Source organism: Mauremys reevesii, linkage group 1 (genome assembly GCF_016161935.1).
Source record: "Mauremys reevesii isolate NIE-2019 linkage group 1, ASM1616193v1, whole genome shotgun sequence".
NCBI lineage: Eukaryota > Metazoa > Chordata > Testudines > Geoemydidae > Mauremys > Mauremys reevesii.
The window spans coordinates 230775122-230789424 of record NC_052623.1 but is presented as its reverse complement, the minus strand read 5'-3'; the positions used below and the strand labels follow the sequence as shown (position 1 = coordinate 230789424).

The 14303-nt window shown below is 38.2% G+C and overlaps 1 protein-coding gene across 12 annotated transcripts in view; it reads left to right on the top strand.

Moving 5' to 3' along the window:
- CCDC91 (coiled-coil domain containing 91) overlaps positions 1 to 14303 on the top strand; it is a 345954-nt gene that overhangs the window by 257532 nt on the left and 74119 nt on the right. For 9 of the 12 annotated variants that reach the window (XR_005588369.1, XR_005588368.1, XM_039500870.1 and 6 more), the window contains one exon: positions 5253 to 5366. Coding sequence is in view for 10 of the 12 variants with exons in the window: in XM_039500870.1 (XP_039356804.1) it covers positions 5253 to 5366 (114 nt within the window). In the remaining 2 variants the exon portion in view is untranslated. Of the gene's footprint in view, positions 1 to 5252; positions 5367 to 7139; positions 8868 to 9886; positions 10391 to 14303 lie in introns of those variants that run through there. The other 3 variants (XM_039500949.1, XM_039500930.1, XM_039500908.1) reach the window with 3 other exon arrangements.

Below are 14303 nucleotides of genomic sequence, written 5' to 3'. Positions count from 1 at the left end.
AAGTTATGGATGCTTACAAAATGAACTTTTAAAATTTTTACTCAGGGTCCTCTACCTTAAAATTTTTTTTAAACTTTCATAGTCTTAAAATCTATGGCGAAGGCTATTTTAAAAAGCTAAAAAAACACATGTACAAAATTGCTTTTATTCTTATTTAGCATAGCATTTTGTGTTTCATTAGAGTTTGTGTAGTCCATTGTGCACATTATTTGAAGTCTGTTTAGGGGCAAAGATAAACTTACGATGAATGGAAATGAATGAAAAACCTGTAACTCTACAAGGTAGAAGTCTCTTGAAGGAACCAGCCACCTTTGAGTGCTGCAGAACATTGCAAGCCAGTGGGCTCCAGGGTTTCTGTAGAAAACCTAAGTTGTACATTGTAAGGTGAGGTAGAGGGGCCAGGTATACTTCTGACTTCCTAAGACTTACATTTCAGGAGGTTCTAGGACAGCTGATGATCCTTTGGAATTGAAGAGCTACTAGCGGGCCCCATTTAAAGACACACATACACATGGAAATTTACAAAAAACTTGAACTTGAAGGTATGGTTGCTTCTATGTAACTGTACCATAGAGAATTAGAGGGGGGAAATAAATATTAAAAATAAGGAAACTAAAGCCTTTAAAAGCATGGAAATGAACAGTGGAAAATAATTTGTAATTTTTTGTTTTGTTGGGGCAAATCAGATATGAATATACAAAGCTATACAAAGCTAGGAAATAATGTTTGTTTTAGCAGCAGCCCTTTGGGGAAAAAAATTTGAGCAGTGTTCAAAGTCTTCATAATGCAGAGTAAAACTTCAGCACGTCTATGCTATGGCATTAATTGAGTTATGTACTTAAATCCACCCCATATAAGTGGGATATTATACCACTTAACTTTGCCAACATTTATTCTTTTTTTTCTTTCTTAGACAAGGTAAAGAAAATTAATGCAATTCTTAATGGTTTTTTTCAGTGCCAATGCAAAACGGTTCCTCACCCTACTTTTTTTTTTCTGTTGTGATCATAATTTTACAAACATAGCTTTTCATAAATATAGTTCTCAGTTGTTTGTGTTAATGTGTGTGAAGTCTATAGAAACATGGTAGAATTTCATTAGTCTATGACTTCATTCTTTACTTGTCTAGCTTGCTTTTTAAATAATGCAATAACATGGCACCAAGATACTTAAGTTCATTCTTGAATGGAGTCTTCTGTACATGCTTTAGTGTTCGCAAACAATTGATCAATGCAAAAATTTTTGCATCTTCAAGACAATGCTGCCTTGCCACATCTGTGTTCTGTTTTAAAGAATTTATTATGAGTTTGATCAGCTTTCTTTATATTATAATGCAAAACATGGTATTTTGGTCTTTTTCACAAATTAAATTGGCATGTGATTATAGTTATGTGAGCAGCATATTTCTATAATGTGTAACTTTCTGCTACATCTGTGGTTAGTCTTGCCAGGGCTCTCTAGTCAAAGAGACCTTTGTCTCACAGTTTGCTCCCTGGTAACCTAAATTAAAATATTACAAAATAGTAATCAGCCTTCACAACTAAGATGTTCATATTTGCTAGGCTCCAGAACTGAGAAGATTGTGAAGATGGGTATTGTGAATTTGTGATTATGGGGTTTTTCTGTCACTTCTGCTATGTGGACAATAAAAATGGCATCATTTTGCAAAGGTTACTTGGTGGTGGTTGATGAGAAGTATATACTCGATCATAAGCCGGTTCATTTATAAGCTGACCCCCCTCCCCCAGATGGATAAGTAAAATGGAAAATTTTTATAACCCGTTCATAAGCCAACTCTATAATTCAGGGCTCAGCAAACTTTGGCTTCTGGGCCACCAGGATAAGCCGCTGGGGGCCGAGATGGTTTATTTACCTCGAGCGTCTGGAGGCAAGGAGGTAAACCTAAGTAAACAAAGTGTCCCAGCGCGCCAGCTGGTTATCCTGACGGGCTGGGACAGCAACTGGTGGAGAAATTTTTTGGGGGGGAGAAGCTCGGAGTCAAGAGACCACCCCCCACATGATCCCACCCCTAGCCCAGGACCATCCCCCACACTCTCCCCATCCAATCCCTTCCCACCTTATTGGGGGAGGGCCAGGGGAGGATGTCTCTGACCTGGCTGGAGCTGCTCCGGCAGGCTGGGCAGCGCGGCTGCAGCCTGCTCCGGCGGGCCAGACCAGGCGGTGCAGCCGCAGTATGTTCCAGTGGGCTAGGCCGGCTGGCACGGCTTCAGAGGGCTGGGTGGCGGGGGGCGAGCGGCACGGGTGTAGCTTTTCAGCCCCAGAGCTGAAAAGAAAAGATTGCTGTATAGTTGAAAAATGTTAATAGCATTACAAAACACTTGCTTAAATTTATAGTCAAACAAAGCAAGCAAATGTTTGGAGGTGGCCATGAACAGAGCTCACAAAAAGCTTTAGAACTGGATTCTCTCTCCTTATATCGATTCTTTTGTCTTCATTCATATATGAATAACCAGTATGCTTAAAATGAATACATTTTAAGTACTACAGTAAAGTGTTTTTTTTTCTTTTTTGCCTGATAATATTCAGCACACCATTTAGTGGTGTTCCCTCTGGCATTATTCGATTCTAATTTTAGAAACATAATTCTGTACAATTGTGAAAAGGGAAAAACATATTTACATCTTGAATGATTTCCAGAAGAAGACTGGAATTTTTCTTAACTTTGAATAACTTAAATCATCAGCACTTTTGGGATATAGATGGATCATTCCAGTATATCACCCAAACCATTTCAAAATAGATTTATTTTTCTGGAGGAAAGTTCTATTGTTTAGTCAGTCTGTAATGAAATAATGGCCATGTATCTTATAAAGACAAGAAATAAAGTTATATTTATTTCTCGTATGCAATCAAGATACGTTGTGGCTTATAACCCACAGGCAAATGGTGGGTTGCTTCAGATTTTTGTTTCTCATAAACAGTTTAGCTGCAATAGCATGTTTAGTCTATATTACAAAAAATAGGAGTGATGAAACAATAACTAACTTTACGCTCTTCAGTGGTTTTCTAGTCTTTCGATTAAAATACAGCGTGAGTTTAGCAAAGCCACTTAAGAGTCCTAGTGTATCACTTTCAGAATTGGTCGTTTCCCATTATTGTTCCCATCGCCCTGATGCAGGGAAGCATTTAAACACATGTTTAAAGCCCATTCAAGTCAAGATGGGATTTAAGCACGTGCGTCAGTGCTTTCCTCAGTGGGGATGAAGTTAAGCATGTACTTAAAATGCTTCCCTGTATTGGGACCTATTTGAATGGCTTTTTGAATATATCAGCCATGAGTATTTTTCTACTTTGAATGGTATCAGGAATTTTACAGTGGAGAGAGGATTCAGACAGGAGATCTCTCCAATACTTACATCTAATTATAATACTTAACAGAAGAGAAGCAGAGATATCTGAATTTCCCGGTCATCCCTTTAGGTGATCCTTCCAGAGCAGGGTTGAGAGACACTGACAAGATAGTGTGGGGATATTGTCACTACTACTGTGACATTGTGCCTATTTTGTGGCTAAATAGAGAACTTCTGTCTCCAGCACACTCAATCTGGCACCTTTCACTATCATTACATTTATATGAGGTTATAAAAAAGTCTACTACAAATTACTCATTACTGCAGGTGTGTCAAACTCATTTTGTGATGAAGGCTGAATTATATTTTTAATTAGTCTTCAAAATAAGAGGTCTCTGTTTACTGTGAACCTCCCATATTCAGGGTAAAATATAGCCAAGTTCAAGGATAGAGTATAGCCCTTGTGTAATGACTTTATGTTGTCGTTAGTAAGTTTAAACTGTTGCATTTATCATCACTCAGTGGAAAATATTGTGTGAATCACCGTTAGGACCACCACTGTTTCTGCCCTCACAGTTCTTCTCTCTCAGCCTTTCTCTGCTTGTCTCTCCCAGATTCTCTGCTGCTTGGAGGTATTAATGCAGCCCTCACAGTAATTTAAGATTGCACTTATATTTGGTCCTACCAGCCACAGTAACTGAAACAGTGCTCCAGTGAGTTGGCTGCAAAGAGAAAACAACTAGAATGGTGTGCTTCTAGTCAGTTTCCTTTTCAGCCAATTCTGTGTGTAAAGAACTTCTGCACTTGCTGAAACTATAAACACAGAATATAGTTAGTTTGCCTTTGAATCTAGTTCTTTGTACATAGAGCCAGCCAAAAAGGGAAACTGTCAATGATCTTAGGATCCTCCGAGTCAGTTTCCCTTAGTAGATGGCATGCTGAAGTGTTGTGTCTGTAGCTACAAATGAAGCCTAATTGCAAGGCAATCCTAAATTGATTTGAGAGCCAGGTGAATGCATCCATTGTGACATGAGTTCAGGAACCGTGGATAACTTCATCTGAAAAATAGTTACCTATTTGTGATTCTTTTCTGATACAAGTGACAAATGTGTTCTTTACTTCTAGATTATTTTTGCTTGTGCATGCAAGTTGCACAATGCATATTAAATCTCTCTTGAATGGGTGCCATGAATGCTCTGACTTCATGATCAGAGTGGGAATGGCAAGAGAAGTAACAGAAAATAATCCATCACTTTTCAGTCTGAAAAACTAATTGGTTTGCTCCTCAGGTTTATATTTTAAAATAACAAATTTCTCAGATTATTTTAGAAGTTACTTTAAAATATAATGTTTATATATAAAGCATTACTGTAGCTCCTTCAACAGCCCTGGGAAGTCCCCCAAAACTAAATATTATCCTAACTTTTTTGCATCCATGCCCTCAGCAACACTAAGTGATTGTGATTCTCTACCACAATCAAGCACTGCCCCTTGCTATGCATTATCCAGTAAGCCTGAGTCAGATGACATGGGCCATCTGAAGGTGTTTAACTGCAATGTAGCCATACCCTAATGGACCTCAGTAGGAAGCAGTGTACTCCTACCTGTTGTTGAAATTTAACGCCTGAAAATTGCTTCATTATACTTTCCTTTTGCTGACAGGTGAGAAACTTACTTCTACAAATGCAGCTTTAGATTAGTTCTAGCCCTCTCCTTCGCATAATGTAGGGATTAGAATATTGAAAGTATTGTTAGACATATGTATAGATATTTATATTGGAGATAACTATGATTGTAGGAACAGTGCACTCAGCTAACAAACTCTTTGGGAGAAAGAATGGGATGAATTCTGAGAGACTTCCCTATGCCCCTGAAATACTTGAAATATAGATACGTACATGTATACAATTTACCGTTATCAGATTTACTTTTCTGTTACAGGAAGTTGTTAAGGCAGAAATAATGGAAGAACGGAAGCGAAGTGAAAAGGCTGTGGAAGAAGCTGTGAAAAGGACAAGAGAGGAATTGATGGAATATATCAAAGAACAGAAGAGGGTAAGTGTCACTCTTGTATAATAATAGGTGAAGGTTTAAATTCATGTGGCTAGAATTATATTAAGTTTATTACGCATGAAAATCAATTTTAAATTGTAATGTTATCAGTTCAATTTTTATACCTTTGATTTTGCACATCTACTTTGGATAATTTGTCTGGCATAGTACTATATCCAATTATTCACATCTGCAAAATTTCAATTCTATCAGAAGCCAAGGAGAAATACAGAAATGAATATCTTGGTTAAAATATGTAGTATTTCTTACAAAAATTATAAAGTTTGGACAAAAATGCAGACAATCATATCCCACTATTGGCTGTTGAGTTCGATTCATTAGCGAGTTCAGTAGGTGTAACATATTCCATTTTATCTCTATACATAAAATAATTGTTCTGCAGACTGTGTATGCAACACACTCTCTAACTGTTGAGTTACTTATTCACTTGTGTACACACTAATAAATGTCAGATATTACGTCCACATTGTCAGACACCATTCTGAAAAGGTATTTTCATCTTGTTCAGAAAGTTGATGTACCAAGACTACAAACATTTAAAGGCCTGCTCCTATTGAAGTCAGTGGGAGTTTGCCATTGATTTCAATAGGAGCAAAATTAGGACCCAACTGGACAGAAGGCCATTCTAGAACGGTATATACTCGATTCACTTCTGGGGGAGGCAGATATTTGCACCACCACTCTCCCGCAGGGGTACCTGTTAGGAAAGACAGTTTTGAGTTACGGTGGTGGCTCAGAGGAACCATACCAGCAGAAGCTATCCATTGGATGTCCAGAGACAATGTGTCCTCTGGCCGCACCCCTTCCCACTCAGCACAGTCCAGTTTTAGGGTTTCCTTGATATCTGCAAGCTATTTGGGGACCTAGCATAATCTGATGCTCCACCTGAATCAAATCCAGTAATTTTAGAGCTCTGAAAATATAAATATAACATTATGCTTGAACATAACTGGTAACAAAGTCATATTGTCTTGTGAAAGAAAGCATGTGTTTGGTCTCTTACTTCCCTGGCCAGCAGAGGCTGGGAGTAGTGTGGGAATTCAGAGAAATTCATTTAACTTCTAAAGTATTACTTGCTGATCAGTCCAAAAGCAGTATTGGATGAGTTCTCTGTCATCATCTTATGGCTGGAGGTTAGTTTTAGCAATATTGGGTTTGTTGACAGGGAAGGTGAGACCGATGCTGGGGAAAACATGTTTGAGCTCATCTGTATCTTGACTAAGTTGATCAATCACAAAAGGCCAATTACGAAATAAATGATACCACATAAAATATCAGTCTCTGTTAAAATAATTCACATCTCAGATAGATAAACTACCTGGACCACCAACCAAGCTATCTAGTGCAAAATCCTCACTGTCAGCAACAGTTGTTGGTTGTTTAGAAAATACGGCCTTCCCAAAACAAATGTAGTCAAAGCTGTATCTAGCAGAAAAATTCGGAAATTAGCATAAAATAGTTGAATGTCTGGATCAAAAGTGAAAGTCTACTAAAGTTCTCATATATGTCTTCTATTGAGTTCTCATGATGTTTCCTCGTTCTACATGAAGAGACTCAAGGGCTCCATTTCCATCTCATTTGCAGGTGCATTTCCCCCCCCCCCCATCTCTTTCAAAAACAGTTATTTTATCACAGGTACATTAGTTTATTTTAAAAGTATTGAGATAAGTATCTGGCCAAAAATTTGGCTACCAAAATAATCCTAATAGTTGCCTAGAAACCAAGAGTACCATGGTTTTCATTGTTCATCCACAGATCTTCATTTCCATCTGGAAAATATACAAAGCAATAAAGAAAATCAGATGGTTCCTCCATCCAATCAAACCTTCAAGATGATGACTTGACTTGGCTGCTTAGAAAAGGATATTTAAAATAATAACTTTCCCCAGTAGTCATAAGCACTATCTCAGCTACCAGACTGGATTCCACAAATTCTGTTTACTACATCTGTGCAAAAGATTTGCTACAGTACTTTTGCAAGAAGTAAACACTCTGTAATTGTCATCAGCCATCATAGTGTTGTGCTCTTTCAGTTCTAAAATCTTTTTTTTACGCTGAGGTTTACAAGTAAATATTGTAAGAATCCATGTAGTAGTATCAGCAATTTTCCCACTTTACAAAAAACAGAATATTCATCAATTAACTACATCCTTTACAAAAGGCTCAAAAGACATTGACCCAATAATAAACCATTGTCAGTTTAGTATTTCTTGCTTGTGTTAACATTTACTGTGCACTCACTACGATCAGTGAAGACATCAAACTTAAAAACCTAGGCTGTTTTTTCAGGGTGTTAGCCATAACATCTGCAAAAGTCTGTGTGCTCCAAATATCATTTATTACTCTTCCTTTCTTCACATTTTTAAGATCTAAACTGCCTTCTGAACTTTATTTTCCATAAGTCATTTAAAAGTTTCATGTGAAAAGTATTATTACATTTTTATTTGGAAGCTAGTCACCACAAAATGGACATCATAAAAAGATATTTAGAATGAAGAAAAGGTTTTGGCAAACTAACGCATCCCTTGAATTTTTTTATCTGGCAAATCTAGAGCAGCTCATCTCCATTCCATCCCTTGGTATATGGATTTCCATTTGCATCAGAAAGAATGGATTTTTTTCCCCAAAAAGAATAATTTATAGACATGGTTGCTTCACAGAGCTCTCTTCCCATTGTTTTATTGTCTTACTACTATAAAGCTATCTCACCTCTTGTGAGACTTACCCAAATCCAGTATAACATTCATATTAAAATCTTGGGCCAAATTCTCCCTTATTTATACATTGTTCGTCCCCATTAAAGACAATGCAATTGCAAAGGCTGTAAATCAGGGCATAATTGTTTTTCTGTCTTTTCTTGTCCTTTTCTTCTACATATTTTCCGTTTCTTTATCTTTGCTAGATCTCATCTAGGATCCTAGATGACTTAGATAAATAGAAAGTCTCTTATCTTCCCTTTCTCAGTGTACTACTCCTTCCTTCCATCAAAAAAACATGCTTGTTCTTTCTTATATTTTTCAATGCTTGAGAAAGTCTGTTGTAGAACAGAATCAAAGAAAGTTAATTCATCCAATTATTGCAAAAAATCTAAAATCATTTTGTTGAAACATGTTTTCGACTTTAGGTTATCACTGATATTTAATTATAAGTACTTTGAATGCAGTTATGAAGAACTGGTGGTTCTGTGCATTTTAGGAATCATTCAGCCTGATATATTGTCAATTTACATTAGTTGTGATGCAACTTGTAGCTGATCATGCTTATCAGTTTTGAAAGATGATGCGTTAGTAATTGTCTTACCATGTATATATGATGTACCATATAGAATGCAGTCACTTTTAAGTGCATAAATGGTATACATGTATAGCTTATAGATTGTAATGCACATTTTGTATATACAGTAACTCCCCACTTAACATCCTCTCGCTTAACATTGTTTTGATGTTACATCCCTGCTCCATTACAGAACATGCTCGTTTAAAGTTGTGCAATGCTCCTCTATAATGTAGTTTGGTCATTTGCTTTGTCCACGGCTGGCAGCCCGACTATCAGCTCCCTTACGCCCCCCACCAGCGCCTCCCACCTGCAGCGGACCCTGCGGATCAGCGCCTTCCCCCTGCTCCCCCCACCTCCTGCCCATGGTGATCGGCTGTCTTGCAGCGTTCAGGAGGCTGGGGGGAGGAGCGAGGATGTGGCGTGCAGCCTCCCTCCCATGCCTCCTGCCTGCGGCAATCAGCTGTTTTTTGGCGGTCAGGAGGCTTAGGGGAGGGGGCAGGACATGCGCTGCGTCCTCGCTCTTCCCCCCAGCCTCCTGATGCTGCAAGCCAGCTGATTGCCACAGGCAGGAGGAGCAGGGGGAAGGTGCTGATCCACGGGGTCTGCCGCCAGGCGGGAGGCGCTGGAGGGGACGTAGGGGAGCTGATAGGGGGGCTGCCAGCCTGTTTAATACCTGTATTAAATTGCCTGTTTAAAATTGTTTAAAACTTATACTGTACTTGTATTAAATTGCTTGTTTAAAAATGTTTAAATTGTATATAATGCCTTTTGTCTAGCAAGAAAAAATTTCCCTGGAACCTAACCCCCCCGTTTACATTAATTCTTACGGGGAAATTGGATTCGCTTAACATCATTTCACTTAAAGTCGAATTTTTCAGGAACATAACTACAATGTTAAGTGAGGAGTTACTGTAATTTCACATCATATTACATTTAGATGAAATGAGAAAGATGATATTTATTATATAAACTAAAAGTAGCTGGACAATAGTGTCTCTGAATCAAAGCAGAATTTTAAGTATAAGACAAGAAAATTAAATGCATCTAATCCTTAAAATACTTACAAAGAGACAATGAAAATTATATCTTTGACAGAATCAATCTTTCCTTCATTCCATAATGAATTCCATAATGAATTCCATTTCCATTCATTCCATAATGAATCCCAGTCTTGAATGTCAAAATGCTGAATATAAGTGGGTTTTTTTGTTTTACTTATTGATCAGTTACCTCAAATGCCTATACAGAAAGGATACAGCTAAGGAGGGCTAGCTATTCCTGGTGCAAGATTTGTGAAGTCTGTCTGCATTGCCATTCAAACTGGAAAACGTGTATTACCCCAAACCATTTGGCAAAACTAGCTTTTGAGATGGCTACATCAGAGGCAGTGTGAACGGATCTCTGGTCAAGGCTGAAGCACCTGTCAGAATGAGAAATATACCTTATTAACTATACTAAATGGCAATAACTTTGGGAGGGATTCCTAGAAGGACCATCAGAGAAAGCACAGGTTTTACTTCCATTTACTGGCTGAAGTTCAGAGAGATCATATTGCCATTTTTCTTCGAATATCAGAGGAAGATCCGCTTCCACCCACTAATGGGTAGCATACAGTGTGTAAGAGTACACTTCCTTGCTGTTTATAAAAATGTTTAAAGTCCTTCGAAGCAGAGGACGTGGGCAGAGCAGTATTTCCACTTGGTTAGCAATGATTAAGTGCTTCAGGAAAAGATCCATAAACAGAATCTTGTTCAGAAGCATCAGTTTATTTTGAAATTGTATAAAATACATTTCTTTCCTTACAATAAACCTTCTGTATAACCAATGTTCAAAGTAACTTATAACTCACTGCTGGACATACTGATTAAATGATTTTTTAATTTTTGTTTCAGTCTAATATCTGTCTTATCAACTTGTGTAGTTCATGATAAGCCACTAAAAAAATCCAGCATTTACAGATATCCTCATACATGGATTCTTGAAAAACTTTGTGTCGGTTCACAAAGTGGTAGTAATAGCAGCCCAGAATTGTGTGTCAACTTGAGGTTTTAATGTTCCAAAATAATTTTTGCTAGTAAGTAAAACTGAGGAAGGCTTAATTTATTCTGCATTTAATTCTCAGCGAGAACTTGTCTAGAGATCTTGAAAATCCCAATATAATATTCATTACCCAAAAAAGGAAAAGAAAGTAGGTATGACAGAAAAACCAGAAAGAAAAGTAGTCTTTTTTTATATCAAAATGTTACAACTTATTGAAAAGTCGTAAATCTGGTTCTAATGTAGAATATTAAGAATCCTTTATATATTAAATTTATATAGTAATATATAATATTAAGAACTGTTACAACTGTCCTCACTCACTTTCAGCTTACTCTATATAATCACCCTTTTAAAAAAGAGACACCAATTTTAAGTGCTTTAAAAATGAAAAAATAAAATCCTGAAAATAACTTCCTTTTCATATGTATAGCCAGTGTAATATCACTTATAACATGCTGAAATTAATAAAAGATACCACAAGCTTTGAGGCTTTTAGAAAAAGGAGACAGGAAAGACCACATCCCCTGACATATCCCTGAGGGAGGAAGAGTTTTTGGTTTATAAAGACCTATGGCCTTGGATTAGAAAATAATGTTTTCCAATCCATCCCACAAATGAGACCATTACACATGAGCAGGCTATGAAGAAGGAAGGAAGCATCCAAAAAGCAGCAAATGCTCACATCCAAGGAATGATTTCTAAAACCAAGTGAAATAAGTTGTTGTTGTTTGTTGTTTTTTAAATAAATCTCAAGAATTATTCTTCTGCATTGGGACCCAGATTCTAAAGGACCCTAACTTTTGTACATTAAAAGGCAATGGGCTAGTGTGCTGGAAAGTTGTCTTCAAAAATAAGTTTTATAGAAACAATCAGAGTTAAAAAAGGAAGCCACTTGCTGCAGAAGTCCTCCTTCCTTGTGGTTGAGTTATAAAGTCAACAAAATTGTATACATGCCATTATCAACATAACCATAAGTGCTTATTTTAATCGAAGTAGTAACTTTAAATTTAAACAATAATTACAATTTTTCTTATTTGATGGCTCTAAGTTAGTATATCCTGATTATGAATGGGCCCCTTCCTTTAAAAAGTAGATTATCCTGGTAATATTTTATTAATAATTCATATAGCACTAATCACATGTCAGTATAACAAGTAAACAATACACAAATAATACACAATAAAACAATCCTAAAATTAAATAGTAAAGGAGAACTCTTGGGTACAGCAAAGACACAGATGTTCTTTTTTACCTGTTAGACACAAGTGTGGATATGGTAATCAGAGCCACATCCTGCAGGTCCTCAAAACACAGAAAATCTTGTTATTTTTCCAAGATTATAGATTTGTAATGAATGCAGGGGAACTGGAACAATTTGTATAGTGGCGGTGCTGAGAGCCATTGACCCAAACTGTAAGCCCTGTATATGATGGAAACAACTTCAAGCCAAAGGGTGCTTCGTTCCAGCACCTACGAATTAATGTACAGAACAGATTTCTGATCTCTTCAGAGACTCTGATCATTTATGGGTTCAGATAGTCATTGTTGTCTCCTTAACCACAGTCAGTAGCTAGTCTTCTATGCAGAAGAAAAATCATCGTTTCAAATCCTATTTTCCAAAATAGCTCAGAACCAGTTGTCATCTATTCATTGTTGATTGTAACTACTGGAATTTTAGACTCCTTGCACAGAACTAACTGCAGGCGAACTTCAGAGATTCCTGCTACATTCATGGAACTATTCCGAGAGGTAATTGGGGGGTGGAGGGAGAGTGAAAATATTAACCCAAATGGTTGACTTGCTTCATTGGTAGACAAAATAAGCCTATAGATTCCCTGTCCAACTCAAATCTCAATGTTGTTCTTCAAGTATTTGTTCACACAGATCTCACTGTAAGTGTGTATGTGTCCCATGCATGCAAGCTAAGATTGTTTTGGTCAGCAGTGTCCATTGGGGTCATGCATGTGCCCTGCATGACATTATGTGCTTGCTCCCCATTTCCCCAGGTCATAAGGGATGGTGTAGCACTCAGTTCCATCTTACTACCCATGCCAGATGGATTTCCTATAGTGCCAAGTTGCTTCCCAGTAGCTTTTCTTATAATAGATTTAGTGTTTTAATAGTTACTTTTCTCAGGTTCTTATTTTAAAACCTTCCCTGCCTGTGAGGCAGCTATTCCTTTAAATTATGAATATATAAGTGCCTTTTTTGTCTAGGGGAAAGTCACGTCCCGGACAAATATTCCATAGATATTTTTCCAAACGGATGCAAAAAGCCTGTGGTGCCTCTTTCTCACGTTCTTTTAATGAAGACATCCCTGAAGAGTGCTTCTGACCCTGAGGTCCCTTCTCAAAAGAAATTCCTGTTGCCAGAGTCAGAAAGAAGCAGAGATCTTCAGCAGGGGCTTGACAACGGTCACCATCCACTGTACCAGCTAAGAAAAAGTTAGTGTCATTCATTCTTCTGACTTGTCCAAGCCTGTCCCTGCTAAATCTGACTGGTACCACGATATTTGGTAGCAGCTGACTCACACTTTTCTGGTCTGGTACTACATTGTCAATCCTCAGCAACCAGTGCCTCTGCCTCAGTACCAGTGATATTGTCTCATAATATTTGATACCACACCGAGATAATAGACTTCCATTGGCTGAGGTTTCTTCATCACTACCATTGTGCCTAGTATCATCTTCATTAGTACAGACTTCCTCAGTACAGGGATCTTCAGCTCTGGCTACCATTACAGCTCATGCAGATTAAATAGTCACTCCAAAGCCAGTATTTTGGCCTTGGTATTTCACTGTTGTCTGCAGTACCCAAGTCTTTTCCGGTATTAGAACCCAAGGTAGCAATAATGAAAAAATATCTTTGCATCCATCCCCCAAAGGTTTGTGTCTGGTTCTTCTCAGCCTACTTCAACTCCCCAAGGATCTGCATCTTCCCTCGAAAGAGCTGTACTCATCTGCATCCTCCTCCTCAAGTGGCAAACTTTCTTCAGGAGGTCTAAACTTAGACTTTTGAACTGTGCACCATTTACTCAAGTCATAAGAGTAAAGAGCATAATATTGATATAATTACACAATGGAACCACTCCCTTCATGGTTCTTCAGGGCAGCACGCCTATAGGCATATCTGTCTTTCCTGTGATGTTCGTCCATCATTTTTCGAAGAAGACCTTGACATCTAGCAGGTTGTAAGCTGTCCACAGTGCGTCCGCAGGTGGCTGGCAAGGCCAATACAGGCACGGAAAGGCGTCTGACAGCATAGCTGAAAACATTATGCTGAACAGGGTCGGTGCCAACACACACCCTTGCTTGACGCCATTTGTGACGGGAAAGGCCTCTGAAGCTTCTCCGTCGTCCAGAACACGAGCCATCATGCCATCGTGGAACTGACGTACCATCAGGATAAATCTGTCAGGGCACCCAGACTTCGACATGATGCGCCACAGACCTTCGCGACTGACAGTGTCAAAAGCCTTGGTAAGATCCACGAAGATGGTGTACAATTCGTGATTCTGCTCTTGACACTTCTCTTGGAGCTGTCGGACTGCGAAGATCATGTCCACAGTGCCACGCTCTTTGCGGAAGCCGCACTGTGTCTCGG